The following is a 15,347-nucleotide window of genomic DNA, read 5'->3' on the forward strand; positions in this document are numbered from 1 at the left end:
GACCGCTCACTCGGTGCGGCGGTTCTTGTATTCGTTTTACTGAGAATAAGGTTAGATATAGGTTTAGAGTTAGGCAGTTTTACTGAGGTTAAGGTTAGGAATAAGGTTAGGTTTTAACCGTTTAAGCATAGTTTACTTAGGTTACGTTTAGGAATAGCAGGCTGAGCAGTTCCACGGGCTGTACGCCCAGGTCGACTGTGTTTTGAGATTTCCAGTATTCCAGACCATAACAGCAGGCTGTATATATGTGTATATCCACAAGAATGTATGCTGAACATTTCAGTGCTTAAATTCTCCATACTTTAGTACAGCAGTTTTCAACCAGTGGTCCTTGAAGGGGTTCCAGGCGGTCCCCAGCTAAATGATGGAGAGTTTGTAACCAAATGGACCCTTATTAGTTCCTTAACTGTTGAGAGTGTAAAATGAAACTGGTTTCATTTTACGCTCTCAAGAGATAAATGATTGCTAAACATCTGCATTACTTAACACTAGCATGTCTGAGAGGTCATTTTGACCGTTTTTTTTTAATATTTATTATCTTTGCCTATGAAGCTTTCAGAAGCTTTCCCTTCCATCTTCATCCATCATCATTCCATCATCTCAGAAATGTTTGACATCTGAAAAAAAATCTAAATCTGCAGATCTGCAAGTGTGTAGACCTGCTACTTTTGATACATTTTAATTTGAATCATGTCTGTGTGTGAGTGTGACAGTGAGAGAGAGTGTGTGTGTGTGTGTGTGTGTGTGTGTGTGTGTACGTGCGCTACCTGGGCTCCTGGCATGGGTGCGAAGGGGTTAGTGGGTCTGAGGACGGGTTGGTTGTACATCATGGGCTGAGGAGCCATTACCTGAACCCCTCCCATCTGACCCATCTGAGTAGGGACCTGGAGAGAGAGAGGGGCGAGAGAGAGAGGGAGACAGAGAGAGAGGGGGGTGAGAGAGCGATAAGGAGAGTGAGAGAGAGAGAGCAGGAGATAAAGAATGCAATGGAGGTAGAACGAAAGACAAGACGGAAATATATTAATGCAAAGTATCACTGTCTGTGTGTGTATGTATGTGTGTGTGTGCGTGCGTGCGTGTGCGTGCATATACTCGTGGTTGAGATGCTATGCCTGGCAGCTATGACTTTTAAACTTTCTTTGTAAGTGCTGACAACACACAAATGATTAATTATCACAAACTCGGGAAAGGGAGAAAAAAAAAGCTGGCCACAGAATCGTTCCCCTATTATCACGTTTATTAAAACTGCTAAATCATTTAGCAGTTCAGGGGACCTTTTGTCTAGCAGGGTCCACTTGAAAACCCCCAAAGTGTGTGTATTTAAAATTCATGCATTTTCAGAGCATGTTTATTTTATTTCGCCAAATCCTTCAGGCAGTTTAGTTTTTCCAAAATATAAAATAAATACATAAAAGAATAAATGTATGCTTTGGATGTACTTGTTGGAAGTCATTTTGAACATGCACGGTAACATCAGACCTAAATATACCCTTGAACTTCTCCAGTAGCCATTGGCACTGACCACCCACACGCAGTTCTGCCTTATGTTGAAAAACTCAAAGAAATGTATTGATGTGATTTAGTTTCTCACTTGCAGGTCGAAGTCGACAATACCTGTGTGGTGTTATGGTGTTGTGGTGTTATGGTGGTGGTGTATGGATTATCTCTCCTAACAATAGGATCCAGCAGGAAAAGACACACATCTCAAAACATTCTACGGGTGCTGAATAAAAATACATATACGTAGGTGAGAGAGGAGATGAAGTTCGCCCACCAGGTCTTGAGCTCCAAGCTTTTATTTCATGAAGAGAATACAACGTATTCCTGATGAATAGCCGAAAGGGTCCAAACGTTGTATTCTCTTCATGAAATAAAAGTTTGGAGCTCAAGGTGTGCGAAGTTCATCTCCTCTTATCTCACCAACAGCATCATATCCACCACACTGTCCCAACCACCACAGTCCATGGTCTCATTCTGGACAATTCATTTTTTTTAGTTTTAGTCGGTGATAAAAAGGTGTTTGTGTTTTAGTCAAAGGAATTAACACTGGTCACACATCGCATCACAGAGGGGGGGTCCCTGGAACAACATATTTCCAGATGGGGTCAGCGGCCAATGACATATACATCTTAGGGGGTCCTTGACATGAAAATGTTCAGGATTTAGAAGACATTTGTAGAATCTGGTCTCAGGTCTAAATGTCTAAGTGGTTAAATAAAAAAACATGAGCAGTTACTTGCACAAGTTTTGTGTGTTCCAGTGTGTGTGTGTGTGTGTGTGTGTGTGTGTGTGTGTGTGCGGGTGTGTGCTGGCTCACCATTCCATAAACAGGCACTTGTGGTGTTGTCATGGGGAATGCCATGGGGGGCGGGGCCTGTTAGGGTCGATAGATAGAAAAAACAAAAATAAGCAACTCCGAAACACACACAGCCAGTCATGATTACCACAACAAACCAAACCACATCGGAGGGCCAGACTCACTCCCTCACTCCTTCAATCACGTTTTTAGAGAGAGAGAGAGAGAGAGAGAGAGAGAGAGAGTTTCCATTGTGTTTCTTGCACCATTGACACAGACACATTTGAAATCTGAAGTTTTTTTGTATACTATTCTAAATTGTTTTGGGGAAAATGCTCCCAATTGTCTCAAATGTTACGGCAAAATCTGTTTGTTTCAAAAAGCTTCATACCGCCAAACATGTATAGTAGGCTATACGCTGCGATGTGACATAGCTCTCTCATGCTGTACCCCCTCCAACTGCTACCCTACACACACTTTCCGCGTTTCTTTTTTTCAAATTGTTTTCTGTATGTTTTGGCACTTGCTTTGGCAATGTAAAAGTAGGTTTTCTCATGCCAACAAAACTCCATTGAATTGAACTGAATTAAGATGGAGTGAAACGTATAATAGATCAGATTTCCCACTCCGAATCCTGCACATAGTATAACAGAACCACAGTAGACGGAGGAAGCAAAAGGAGCAGTGCTCACTTGAGCTCCAAGAGTGACGCATATGTTTTACAATGCCCTACATACTTTTCATGAATCTATTCACTACATCTGTCGAAGCCTCCAATCTGGCACCACGGGGCGCACAGAAGAGACAGAACCGCTGCGGAACACACACTGAAGAGAAACGGAGGAAGCAACCGCTAGCGAGTCCAAAAAGAGCAGGAAAACAGCGCCGCATGCTGCGTATGCGAGGGAGGGGACGCGTCTGTCACACCACAGGGAACCGCTGGAAAGCGGATCGATTTAGCACGGCAGCCTCGACCTGTGAATACATTATTAAGATGCTGTGTGTCTGCGCCGGTTCTATCGTAATCATTTTCTGTTGTTCCACGGGGGGGGGGGGGATTCATTTAGTCAGGGACAGCTGTGTGCATTTCAGAAGCAGAAGAGTGAACTGTACTGAGCCAATACATACAGTACCTGTACATAAGGCACCGGCGTTGATTTTGACAATTTTTTTGATGTAGTTTAATATCTTTTTTAATAAAATTAGTTTTAGTCAGTCTTTTGAATAAAATTAGTTTTAGTCATGTTTTAGTCATCTTAAAAGTGTTTTAGTTTTAGTCTAGTTTTTAGTCAACTAAATTTGATTATAGTTGATTAAATCAGAGTCCCCCTGCGTGTAGAGAGAGAGAGAGAGAGAGGAAAGAGGAGAGAGATGCACAAGATTGGGACAGTGAAGGTGAAGAGAGGGAGACAGTGGTAGCAAGATAAAGGCAGAGTAATGAGAGAGAGAGAGAGAGAGAGAGAGAGAGAGAAAGAGAGAGGGAACAGGTCAGCCAAAACACACTGTATTCCAGTGAATACATTAAGGGTGGCTTGTCATTGCATAGGAACCACTGACCTCTGCCCTTTAGACTAGAGCCAAAGAGCCGGCTTAACCCGTCTGTTAAGAGAGTCTTACGTCATGGGAATCATAATATAGGCCTACCGGTATATAGTGAAAAGTCAGTACACTACACAGAATTCGTTATATAGGCTCGGTACTGGATTTCCGCATACTTTGGCTGACATAATGCATCTCCTTATACCTGAATAGTGTACCTATCAACTTGTCTGACTCAGCGGTTTATTCTTTCTTTCTGATTTAGTTTTTACAAACTTGGAGGTAGAACGAAAGACAAGAGGGAGTCAACTGAGGAAGAATTGTCTTGTTGTTGATATTATGGTTGTTCATATCTAATCTTTAGTGCAGTACATTATGTTGTTCATCTTATGCTATTGTTGCCTGGGTTAAAATTGAGGTTCTTTCTCTTTATCTTTCACTTTCCCTCGCCTTCTATCTATCTCTCGCTCTCTCTCTCTTTGCGCGGCACACCGCCCAAATAAACCAGATAAAAATTGGCATTTATTTAGAAGTCGAACATTTGGTTCCTGTCAGGGGGTTCAATATCGTTCAGTGATCTCATCATGGGAACAACAATATTTCACCAGATTTTAGCTGAACTGGCTGACTATTCTGCTAAATCTATCCATCCATCCAACTACAGTATACCCTGAACCAGCACTATTCTAAATCAGTGGTCCTTGAGGGGGTTCCAGGTGGTCCCCAGCTAAATGATGGAGACTTGGTATGGAAACCACATTTGTTTCATTTTACGCTTACAAGAGTTACATTATTGTTAAAACATCTGCATTACTTAAGTCTATACAATTTAATGTAGAATAATAGTTACACTACTTAACGTTTGCCTGTTATCTCCTAATGGTATCACATCAGCATGGAATTGTGGACAAAATCATATCCAACGATAACAAAATATTCTTTAGTTTTGGGTCTGAGAGGCTAAATGCTCAATAAATGATGGGCCTTGATATGAAAAGTATTGTAAGAGGATCCTGTTATTTCCTTCAGTGCAACGCGGTACCTCGTGCTTCAGGGTCTGAACCCCAGGCTTTGAACGTCAGTTATGTAGTGTATGTTCCAGTGCTACGCTGAAGGCATGCGGGACAGAACAGGGCCGCTCGGTGCAAGGATGTTATTTCACAGAGTAAACAGAGCGGCGGCCTCCAGACTTTAAACAAGTGACTGGCAGGAATGCATGAGAGAATGCAGAGAGAGAGAGAGAGAGAGAGTCAAGGTGAGAGAGAGAGAGAGAGAGAGAGAGAGAGAGAGAGAGAGGAGAGGAAAGAGGGAGAGGGTTTATTACAGCAGTAGCTTGTTGTTAAAAAGTGTTTGTGAACAGAGATGAATACTTACATAACTAGCATAGAACATTCCATTCTGCCCCGGGGAAGAATGCACAGGGAAGACAATAGAGACAGACAGACAGATAGAAAGACAGACATACATAAAGGCAGACAGAAACAGATGGAGAGAGAGAGAGAGAGAGAGAGAGAGAGAGAGAGAGAGAGAGAACAAGAGATAAAGAAGAAAAGTTTAAGTTGCCAAACATGGGGCAAGAGGGGTGCATGACAATGCAAAATATGAGAGAGAGAGAGAGAGAGAGAGAGAGAGAGAGAGAGAGAGAGACAGACAGAGAGACAGAGAGAGACAGACAGAGAGAGAGAGAGAGCACGAGTGAGCGAGCGAGGAAGGAAGGCGATTGGATGATGAAGCAAAACAGACGGAAAGTAGACAGGGGGGGGGGGGAATGACAGGAAGGAAAGGAATGATAAAACAGAGGAAGAGAGAGAGGAACGGAGGGGAAAATGAAAAGGAGAGAAAAATGAAAAGAATGAGGCGGACGAGACGAGGGAGCAGGGAGGAAATAAGTGGGAGGAATGGCCAGGAATGAGACATGGGGGAGAGAGAGAGAGAGAGAGAGAGAGAGAGAGAGAGAGAGAGAGAGAGAGAGAGAGAGAGAGACATAGAGAGATGGTAAGTAGATGAGGAAGAGAGGGAGACAGAGGAAGTGTTAGTGACAGTTTGTCTTTGTCAGCCAGAAACTGCACATCTACAGATCAGGAAGACAATCAGGGGCTGGCAAGCTCAGTGCACGTACGTGCACAACATGCACAGTTGCACACACACACACACACTCTCTCTCTCTCTCTCTGCAGACAGGACATTGTGCTCCAAGCAGACTGTCACTGGGGAATACATGCTCATGCAAGTAAACACACACACACACACACACACACACCTGAAAGCATATACCTGTGTGTGTGTGTGTGTGTGTGTGTGTGTGTGTGTGTGTGTGTGTGTGTGTGTGTGTGTGTGTGTGTGTGTGTGTGTGTGTGTGTGTGTGTGTGTGTGTGTGTGTGTGCGCGCGTGTGTGTGTGAGTGCAGTGCTTGTATTGCTATATCCTCATGGGGAGAAAATGTCCCACCCAAGGATATAGTGGTATTTCTCTGGTCCTCTTGTTGAGAAATGCTCATTTTTTTTCATGACAAAATGACAATTTCTTTTAGAGCCAAGGCTATTACTGAAAGATTCAGGTTGGGGTCAGGTTAGTTTCGCGTAGCCAAAGAACTATTCCACAATCTCCGAATGCTATAAACAGTCTGGAAGTAATCCGAGTAGGAAAGCTGGCATTTCCGTATGACAAAATTATATTTTGAAATACCTTTACCTTTTATTATTTTCATTTCCATTTTTGCTAAGCAGCAAGCTATATTATGCTTAGATGATTTCGATTGATATTAGGAAAAACCTGCGCGATTGTAAAGACGAAACGGAAGTGGGGAGGAGCATTCACTGCCGCTTTATCGTTCACTCATCTTCCAGACTGTATGACGGAAGCATTTGGAAATTGCGAGAGGCAACAGTCTGTGTGTGTGTGTGTGTGTGTGTGTGTGTGTGTGATCTTGGTACACAGAGGTTGATCTATTGAAGATTCTGACCTTCAAAGTACATAATTTCTGTTTTGATTGTATTGCTGTATTGTTGTATTGTTCTTTCTGCTTTGGCAATGTAAACGTATGTTTTCTCATGCCAATAAAGCCCTTTGAATTGAATTGAATTGAATTGAATTGTGTGTGTGTGTGTGTGTGTGTGTGTGTGTGTGTGTGTGTGTGTGTGCTCTCCTCACCACATGTTGTACGGGTATGGGCTGGGGGTTGATGGGCGCCGGGCCCCACTGTGTGGTGGACATGGTCTTGTTCTGCCAGTTATGACCTCCCGTCAGCTTCTTCTCTCCCTGCTGACCCCACTGCATGTCCGGCCTGCACACGTACACACACATACACAACACAACAACAGAGAGGTGTTACAAACTGGATACGCGAGCATGCACGCACACACACACACACACACACACACACACACACACACAGTTAGTGTCGAAGTGTCCTTGAGCAAGACACTGAACCCCTAATTGCTCCTGATGTGCTGGTTGGTGCCTTGCATGGTTTCCTCCGCCATCGGTGTGTGAATGTGTGCATGAATGTCTTTGAAGTCTTTACTAAAAACCCATTTCTTCTACCTGGCTTTTAATGTTTGACCTAATTAACCTGTGTACTTTTTGTGTTGCTTCGATTTTGTAATATAACCTGTGTACTTTTGTGTTGCTTTGATTTTGTTTTACTATGTTACTTGTCATGTTTCCTGTACAGCACTTTGGTTGGCCTCCTGGTCTTTGAAAATGTGCTCTATAAATAAAATTTGATTTGATTTGATTTGAATGTAATGCACAATCTATGTAAAGCGCCTTGGATAAAGGCGCTATATAAATGCACCATTAACCACAACACAACAACAGAGAGGTGTTACAAACTGGATACTAGTGCAGATCAGCTTGTGGCGTCCCAACGATCGAACAGCAATCATCCTCTAGTAGTGGAAGGGTTTTAAAGCCCTACGATATTGCTGAGCTCCCCTCGCACGCCGAACACCCCCCCCCTCCAAATTGTAATGCCTTTGATTTCCTTGTCCCATTCAATGACGGCGGTGTGTGGAGTCTAAACTTGGCCAGAGAGCGCGCTTGTCGAGACCGTTCATTACGTCTGGAATGAACCTCCCGTCTGCAAGAACCTGAACAGCTGCCAAATGTGAAATGGCCCTTAGTCAGCAAAATGACGAGAAAGGTTACCTGTGTGCTGCTAACACACACCTGCTCGCGCACACACACACACTTGCGCGTGCACACACTCGCACACACACACTCGCACACACACACACACACACACACACACACACACACTTGCTATTTTGACTTTAATCCGTCCATGGTTAATTTTCAGGGGGAAAAACGTGGTTGCAAGGTTTTCTGCCCGACAGCAACGATTATATTTAACTCAGTTTGCATTCTGCACTTTATGAGGGTTCAAATTAAATGTCTTTGGCTGCCCACGTGCATCTCAAAGGATTTTCTTCCAGGAGGCAGGGACTCCCAGAAGCAAAGATTTTGAGTTAAAAATGTTCACTCTTAAAAACGATTTGTGCAAGTATTCAAACTCACACCCGTGTGAACCGAGTGGTGCAACTATACATACTGTACTGTATTATTCCTACAACTCGTACTGTACTGAACCCGTTTTATATTTATTCAGCTTTTGAGCCACGGACAAGCCTCTCAGACCCGAGAGGTGGAATATTTTGTTGCTGCTGGATAAGATTTTGTCCACAATTCCATGCTGTATTGATGTTGGTACGATAGGAGAGACAACAATTCTTCTACATTCTCTAATTGGCTCCACTAGAAAGGCTCGTAACTCTAAATCTAGGGAGCTCTCCATGGTTTTGTCCAAAAGGACATCGTTCCGTCTTCATTCCTGACTTCAGCGTGCATCTCGTTTGGGATATAAACGCTTCTAGAGAGACTTCAGATGAATCAGCGTGAGGTAAGAACGGGCGATTATGCTTCCCGGGTCCATTTGGTTTCATTTTACGCTCTCAAGAGTAGAAGATCTATAAGGGTCCATTTGGTTACTCTCCATCATTTAGGGTGGGGACCACCTGGAACCCCCTCAAGGACTACTGGTGGACACCAGTGGTTACGCACACAGGTAAGACAGCTGGCAGCGTTATTTACAGGAGGAGGTAGCGTGGCAGAAAGCCTATTCATATTGTCAGGGGAGAGGAACAGAACACTGTGTGTGAACCATCAGTAACACACACACCGTCGCACGCACGCACGCAATTAACACACGGCGCACGCACACAGTCACACGCTGCACACACAGCACTATTGCACTATATACGTTTCTCTGAGGCTTACTTCTTGGCCACGGTCCCGCCGAACTGCAGATCTGTAGTGAGAGAGAGAGAGCGGAAGAAAAAAAGGAAAACAATGAGGCCTAATACTTTGTGTGTTATATGAGTCAGATGATTGGGGGGAGGGGGGGGGGGGAGAAATAGAGAGGAGATGGGGCGTGAATGAAATGGAGAGGAATCAACACACGCACACACAAAGAGACAGTTAACCATTTAAAACCTAGTCCCTCAGGGGGTGTACATCCTTTCCCCCGCTGTACTGTACATCGATTCAATGTTCAATCTTCAATGATTTACAGGCTGAGAGATGACCCCACACTACATATTGTACAGAATTGTGCTGATTTCATGAATAGCTTCATAGATTTGTTTGACAGCACTATCATCACTGTTGTGTAAATCCATGTTTTTCAAGTGGGCTAAGGAATCAGGTATTCATCGACGTCTCATTGGATTGGAGCATGTCAGCTGATGCTGGTGTGTGTGTGTGTGTGTGTGTGTGTGTGTGTATGTTCGTCCGTCCGTACACTCACTGCCTACGAGGTTGGCCAGGGAGGAGTCGAGGTCGTTGGCCAGCATCTTGCCCCCGACAGGGTGGATGGTCATTGGTGGAGGCTGCTGTAGGTGGTGGTGGTGGTGGTGGTGGTGGGCCAGGTGCGTTGGGACCGTGGGCTTCATCAGCTCTCCTAGGGCGTCAAAACCTGAACACACACACAGGCCCGGATAAACAATGGAACTTAGTGGCGCTTAAGCCCCACGGCCCGCAGTACGCAGGGCCCTGTGTGATGACGACAGACAAATACGTACAGCTGTTGCTTCCGTCAAAACCACATTCATAAGTCAACGACACACACGTCGTCGTACAGACGAACAATACAGGTTCATGTTGAATCAAACAAAAGCTGACACGGATTATGATAGGTTTATGATTTGAGGTGACTCACAAAGAGAGCAAGATAGATATATATTTACTTACTTACAGACAGACAGAAAGACAGACAGACAGACAGACAGACAGACAGACAGACGTGATAGCGTCAAGTTGTAGAAGATGATCTAAATCACTGTATCTGTAACTTCACATCCTCTACCAACAGCTAGCCCGCTTCCAGCACTGCAACCATCTGTGTGTGTGTGTGTGTGTGTGTGCGTGTGTGTGTGTGTGTGTGTGTGTGTGTGTGTGTGTGTGTGTGCGCGTGTGTGTGTGTGCGTGCGACAATCACAAAGGAACAGGGAAGAGAGAGAGAGAGTAATCCAGAGAGGAAAAGATTAAAAAGGAGAAAATAAATGAGCTTGGAGAAAAAAACACATCCATCTCATTGTCTCTGGTCTGTGGACAGAGACGGCAGTCATTTCTGGTTGACAAACATGTGTGTGTTTTCTGTGTGTGTGTGTGTGTGTGTGTGTGTGTGCAGCCTACTGCATGAGCAGATAATTGCCTGTGTTAACAACTCCCACATGCCAGCACTCATCCAGCTAATGGTGAGAAGCAATATATCACTCTAATGCTGCAAACGTAGAGAATGTGCATACGTGCGTGTGCGTTTGTGCGTGCGTGCGTGTGTGTGCATTGTGGTGGTAAGTGTGGGAGAAGTATAAAAACAAGATAGGATGTGGTGAAGGAAGGAGGGTTTGTAGAGCAACAGTCTAACGAGGATGGACAGATAAGATTAAAAAAGTCTTGCATTAGAGAATAGCGTGATGAAGCACTTTATAGTCCCCAGCATGTCACCATTCAACCACTTACACCGATAAAGAAGTGCTGGGAATTAACCCGGACACGCACGCACGTGTCGTGCACGAGCACAGGCACGCACGTCGCACATAAGTCAGAGTCAGTGATGTGCTTTATTTATGGAGCTACTAAAGGAATGGAACCCGCTGCCAGTCCTAAGCCTGATTTATACCCCCAAAAATGCTGATCTACAAGCTATATCTTTCCCGCACGCGACTGAGTACAATTTAGGCTTCATGCAGAATTCCCACCAACAGTGATGGTTGTTTTCCTCTAAACGTTTATCCGCTGTGTGTGTGTAACGAGTAACGTCCATGTCACCTTCTCAACCTGTAAGTCAGGACCCTCACGGGGGTCCCCACCTGACTGGGGGGTCCCCAGAAGACAGTGAAGTGACAATTTAAGACCTTCTTAATACCTCGAAAAACCTCGAGAATAATATTTAAAAAATAAAAGACCATTCTATTATCAAAAGTAATCAACAAACTACACAGTACTATATAAACTGGTCAAACATTGGCCAAGTGAAAATAGCATAGATCCACAATTTTCAACAATTTCCCACAATATTGATCTGTTTAAGCATTATATAACAAACTGTCTTGGCGATATTGTCGGGGAGGTGTCTCGGTATCGCTTAAGACAGACATTCTGTCGTATTTGATACTGTCTGTTTCTAGCGAAAATGTAACTAATTGGGCAGCAGTTGATTATTCATATCCATATGAGTGAAACGGCCAGGATCATTTGTTTATTCACAGTTCTTGAGGCGATCTAAAATCCCCCTATGGGGATTACAATGCAAATATACATGAGCCCGTGGAATAGTGCCCACTACCGACATTGACCTCAGACTTCGGTGCTCTATTTATGTTTCTCCACTTTGAGGTTTCTACTTGAACTCCTAACCACGTGTCGTGCACCCTTATAGTCTCTGAACTCCTAACCACGTGTCGTGCACCCTTATAGTCTCCCTGTTGTGAGGCGAACATTTGTGGAAAATAGCTCGCAGCGACACGTTGTGACCTTGTGGATCAGCTATTTTTGCTAATGAGGGAAAAAAGCAAACCGATATAGATATAGCATAGAGCAGTGGTTATAAAAAATCATATCGAGGCACACACTGGATTTCCGACTTATGGAGGTTTGAAAATCCTCCTTTGAACTGTGGTAAACGGACATCAGATGTAACGTCCCATAGCTGGTGGTGACGCAGGCGTTGCATAGCAACCGGATCTATGTTAAAAGCTGCCATGGGGCTCAACCATTATATACACAGAGTATATATACGGACCTAGCAACGTCCCATTGGGTACGTATACGGAGTCCGGACATGGGAAAGAAAGAATTAAAGATCTATAAAGGTGGTTGCACACTGGACGCGTTTTTCGGAAAAACGCAGAAGCTTCAGGGTCCAATTCATGGTTACCAACTCTCCATCATTTAGCTGGGGACCTCCTGAAGCCCCTCAAGGACCACTGGTGGTCCCCGGACCACTGGCATAGAGCACTGGGGGACCCCTATCAACTAAAGTACTGTAAAAATCACACTAAAAGTGAAGTCAGGGGCACTCTTATCATCATACATCATCACATTCCATGGTACTGTACATACACTCAGACACACAAAGCTGGGCATATGCATATCGCCCCTCAAAAAAAAGGTTACGGCAGAAACCAGGGAAGACAAGGACAGGAAAAGGATTAAAAAAGAAAGAAGAAAATGAGCAAAGCAAGGCGGAAAGAGAGAGAGAGAGAGAGAGAGAGAGAGAGAGAGAGAGAGAGAGAGAGAGGGATAATATTTAGTTAGGAAGTGGTGTGTTCGTTTGACAGTGGTGCTGACACAGTAGACAGAAAAACACAGTTTCCTGCTAGGCAAGCAAATAGAGAGAGAGGAGGGGGAGAGGGAGGGAGAGAGAGAGAGAGAGAGAGAGAGAGAGAGAGAGAGAGAGAGAGAGAGAGAGAGAGAGAGAGAGAGAGAGACGGGGGGGGAGAGGAGGGGTTGCATGTAGAAACTGGAGAGCGTGAAAGAGGATGATGGGGTGGGAAATAGATATGGGCTGAGGGAGGGAGAGCGAGAGAGGGAGAGAGAGATATGAAGAAAGGGAAAAGGAGGTACAAATGTAGAATCTTCCTCCGTTCTTCATCTTCTCAGCTATAATTGGAGTGTTATTGTTGTTGTGATCCGGATAACGCTATTGTTAACGACCTGTCAATCACACTGAGTGAAATGAATGAAACTCAATGGAAGGGAGGGAAGGATAAAGCTTTGTATTTATACTATATATAATTGTGAAAATATAGCAGATCTACAAGCTCACAACGCAGAGGCGTTGTTGAAGGTTGTTCACAATTGTTTGCCTCTTTCTTATATATGATTTGACCAATTATTTGGCCAGTACTATAAAAACAATGTTTGACCAGGTTGGGCACTGGCCTACTTGGAACGATGCAAGTTGGAAATGTATGGCCATATATGGCGTCCTTTGTAAGGCATGCCCAAATATGGACGTCTATGCAGACGTCAGAACAGGCCAGCTCCATGTATGAAGCTGTCCAGAGTCTGGGCACTGTAGGGGCCCTGTCCAGAGCCTGGGCACTGTAGGGGCCCTGTCCAGAGCCTGGGCACTGTAGGGGCCCTGTCCAGAGTCTGGGTACTGTAGGGGCCCTGGGCACTGTAGGGGCCCTGTCCAGAGTCTGGGTACTGTAGGGGCCCTGTCCAGAGTCTGGGTACTGTAGGGGCCCTGGGCACTGTAGGGGCCCTGTCCAGAGTCTGGGTACTGTAGGGGCCCTGTCCAGAGCCTGGGCACTGTAGGGGCCCTGTCCAGAGCCTGGGTACTGTAGGGGCCCTGTCAAGAGTCTGGGTACTGTAGGGGCCCTGTCCAGAGCCTGGGCACTGTAGGGGCCCTGTCCAGAGCCTGGGTACTGTAGGGGCCCTGTCCAGAGTCTGGGCACTGTAGGGGCCCTGTCCAGAGTCTGGGTACTGTAGGGGCCCTGTCCAGAGCCTGGGTACTGTAGGGGCCCTGTCCAGAGCCTGGGCACTGTAGGGGCCCTGTCCAGAGCCTGGGCACTGTAGGGGCCCTGTCCAGAGACTGGGCACTGTAGGGGCCCTGTCCAGAGCCTGGGCACTGTAGGGGCCCTGTACGGGCAGGGGCTTTTGTGCAGGTTCTGGACAACAGGCGATCTGACGGACTCGACACCGGTTCTCGAGTTACGTGGATTACATGACGTACAGAGATGTGGCGCATTTATAGACAGATAGTTTGTTGATTACCTTTGATGCAGTAATGCATCAGAAGTAATGCTTCTTCTCTGTACTAGGCCATTTTATACACTTATACAGTACATTAAACTATCTTACACTTAGCATACTTTATCTCTTAATTGCACTGGCTGAAGGGAGTGCTAAAAGCACAGAGCGTAATTATTATAAAGCAAGCTGTATCTAGGAGCATCCTCGCTGCATGCTGAAGGCCAAACAACACACAGGTTACTGTGGATGGTTTGGCAGGATTCTTGGCTCAGGAGACACTGCTGTTGATCTGGGAGTAAAGTAACCAGAGCGCCCAGACGAGAGCAGAAAACCCTGACCTTCAACAGCTCAGACAATGGCTGCTTATTACCAACCAGGACAAGGCCAGCCAGCAGCACCTAGCTGTGTTCTGAGCCAACTCCTTCCCCAGTCTGTTGGGGAATCCCAGAAGGACTGGGGCAGTTCCTCATTAACTGGAATGTTAATGATGTTCTCATTGTCTTTGTGAATAAATAAGGCTGCGTATACAGTATGTGATTAACCCAAAGACCTGAGGCCGATTCTAAGTGTCTAAAGCTTCTAAGTTTTCTGAAAAACCTACAGTATGTTTCTGCCATGTCAGTCTGCCATGTATGTCAGTGGTTCTCAAGGTCAAGGACCCACCCCCACAATTATATTTATTTGGCCACGGACCCCCATCTCACAATATCTTGTGATCCAGGCAGGACCTCCAGAAGCAAAGATTTGACTTAAAATGTTCACTTTAAAATAATATATTCAAAGATTTGCACAATTAATGTTCACGATTTTTCTAGCAGATATGTACAAGCTCGTAGCATGACACGACGCAGTGACACACTACGTGGGAGAAAGCCCTGACTGAGGTGCAAGTGCCATAGTGGTGCCAGTGCAGGTGCCATAGTGGTGCCAGTGCAGGTGCCATAGTGGGGCCAGTGCAGGTGCCATAGTGGGGCCAGTGCAGGTGCCATAGTGGGGCCAGTGCAGGTGCCATAGTGGGGCCAGTGCAGGTGCCATAGTGGTGCCAGTGCAGGTGCCATAGTGGGGCCAGTGCAGGTGCCATAGTGGGGCCAGTGCAGGTGCCATAGTGGGGCCAGTGCAGGTGCCATAGTGGGGCCAGTGCAGGTGCCATAGTGGGGCCAGTGCAGGTGCCATAGTGGGGCCAGTGCAGGTGCCATAGTGGGGCCAGTGCAGGTGCCATAGTCGGGCCAGTGCAGGTGCCATAGAGGTGCCAG

At 45.5% G+C, this 15,347-nt stretch overlaps 1 protein-coding gene across 1 annotated transcript in view; it reads right to left on the bottom strand.

The window, feature by feature from the left end:
- LOC308334873 (phosphatidylinositol-binding clathrin assembly protein) overlaps positions 1-15,347 on the bottom strand; it is a 106,882-nt gene that overhangs the window by 7,780 nt on the left and 83,755 nt on the right. Inside the window, 5 exon segments of the mRNA XM_080791754.1 lie at positions 768-884; positions 2,318-2,374; positions 6,985-7,133; positions 9,110-9,142; positions 9,641-9,808. Coding sequence (XP_080647880.1) covers positions 768-884; positions 2,318-2,374; positions 6,985-7,133; positions 9,110-9,142; positions 9,641-9,808 — 524 coding nt within the window.

Source organism: Protomyctophum bolini, assembly GCF_963924005.1.
Source record: "Protomyctophum bolini genome assembly, chromosome: 20".
Classification (NCBI taxonomy): Eukaryota; Metazoa; Chordata; class Actinopteri; order Myctophiformes; family Myctophidae; genus Protomyctophum; species Protomyctophum bolini.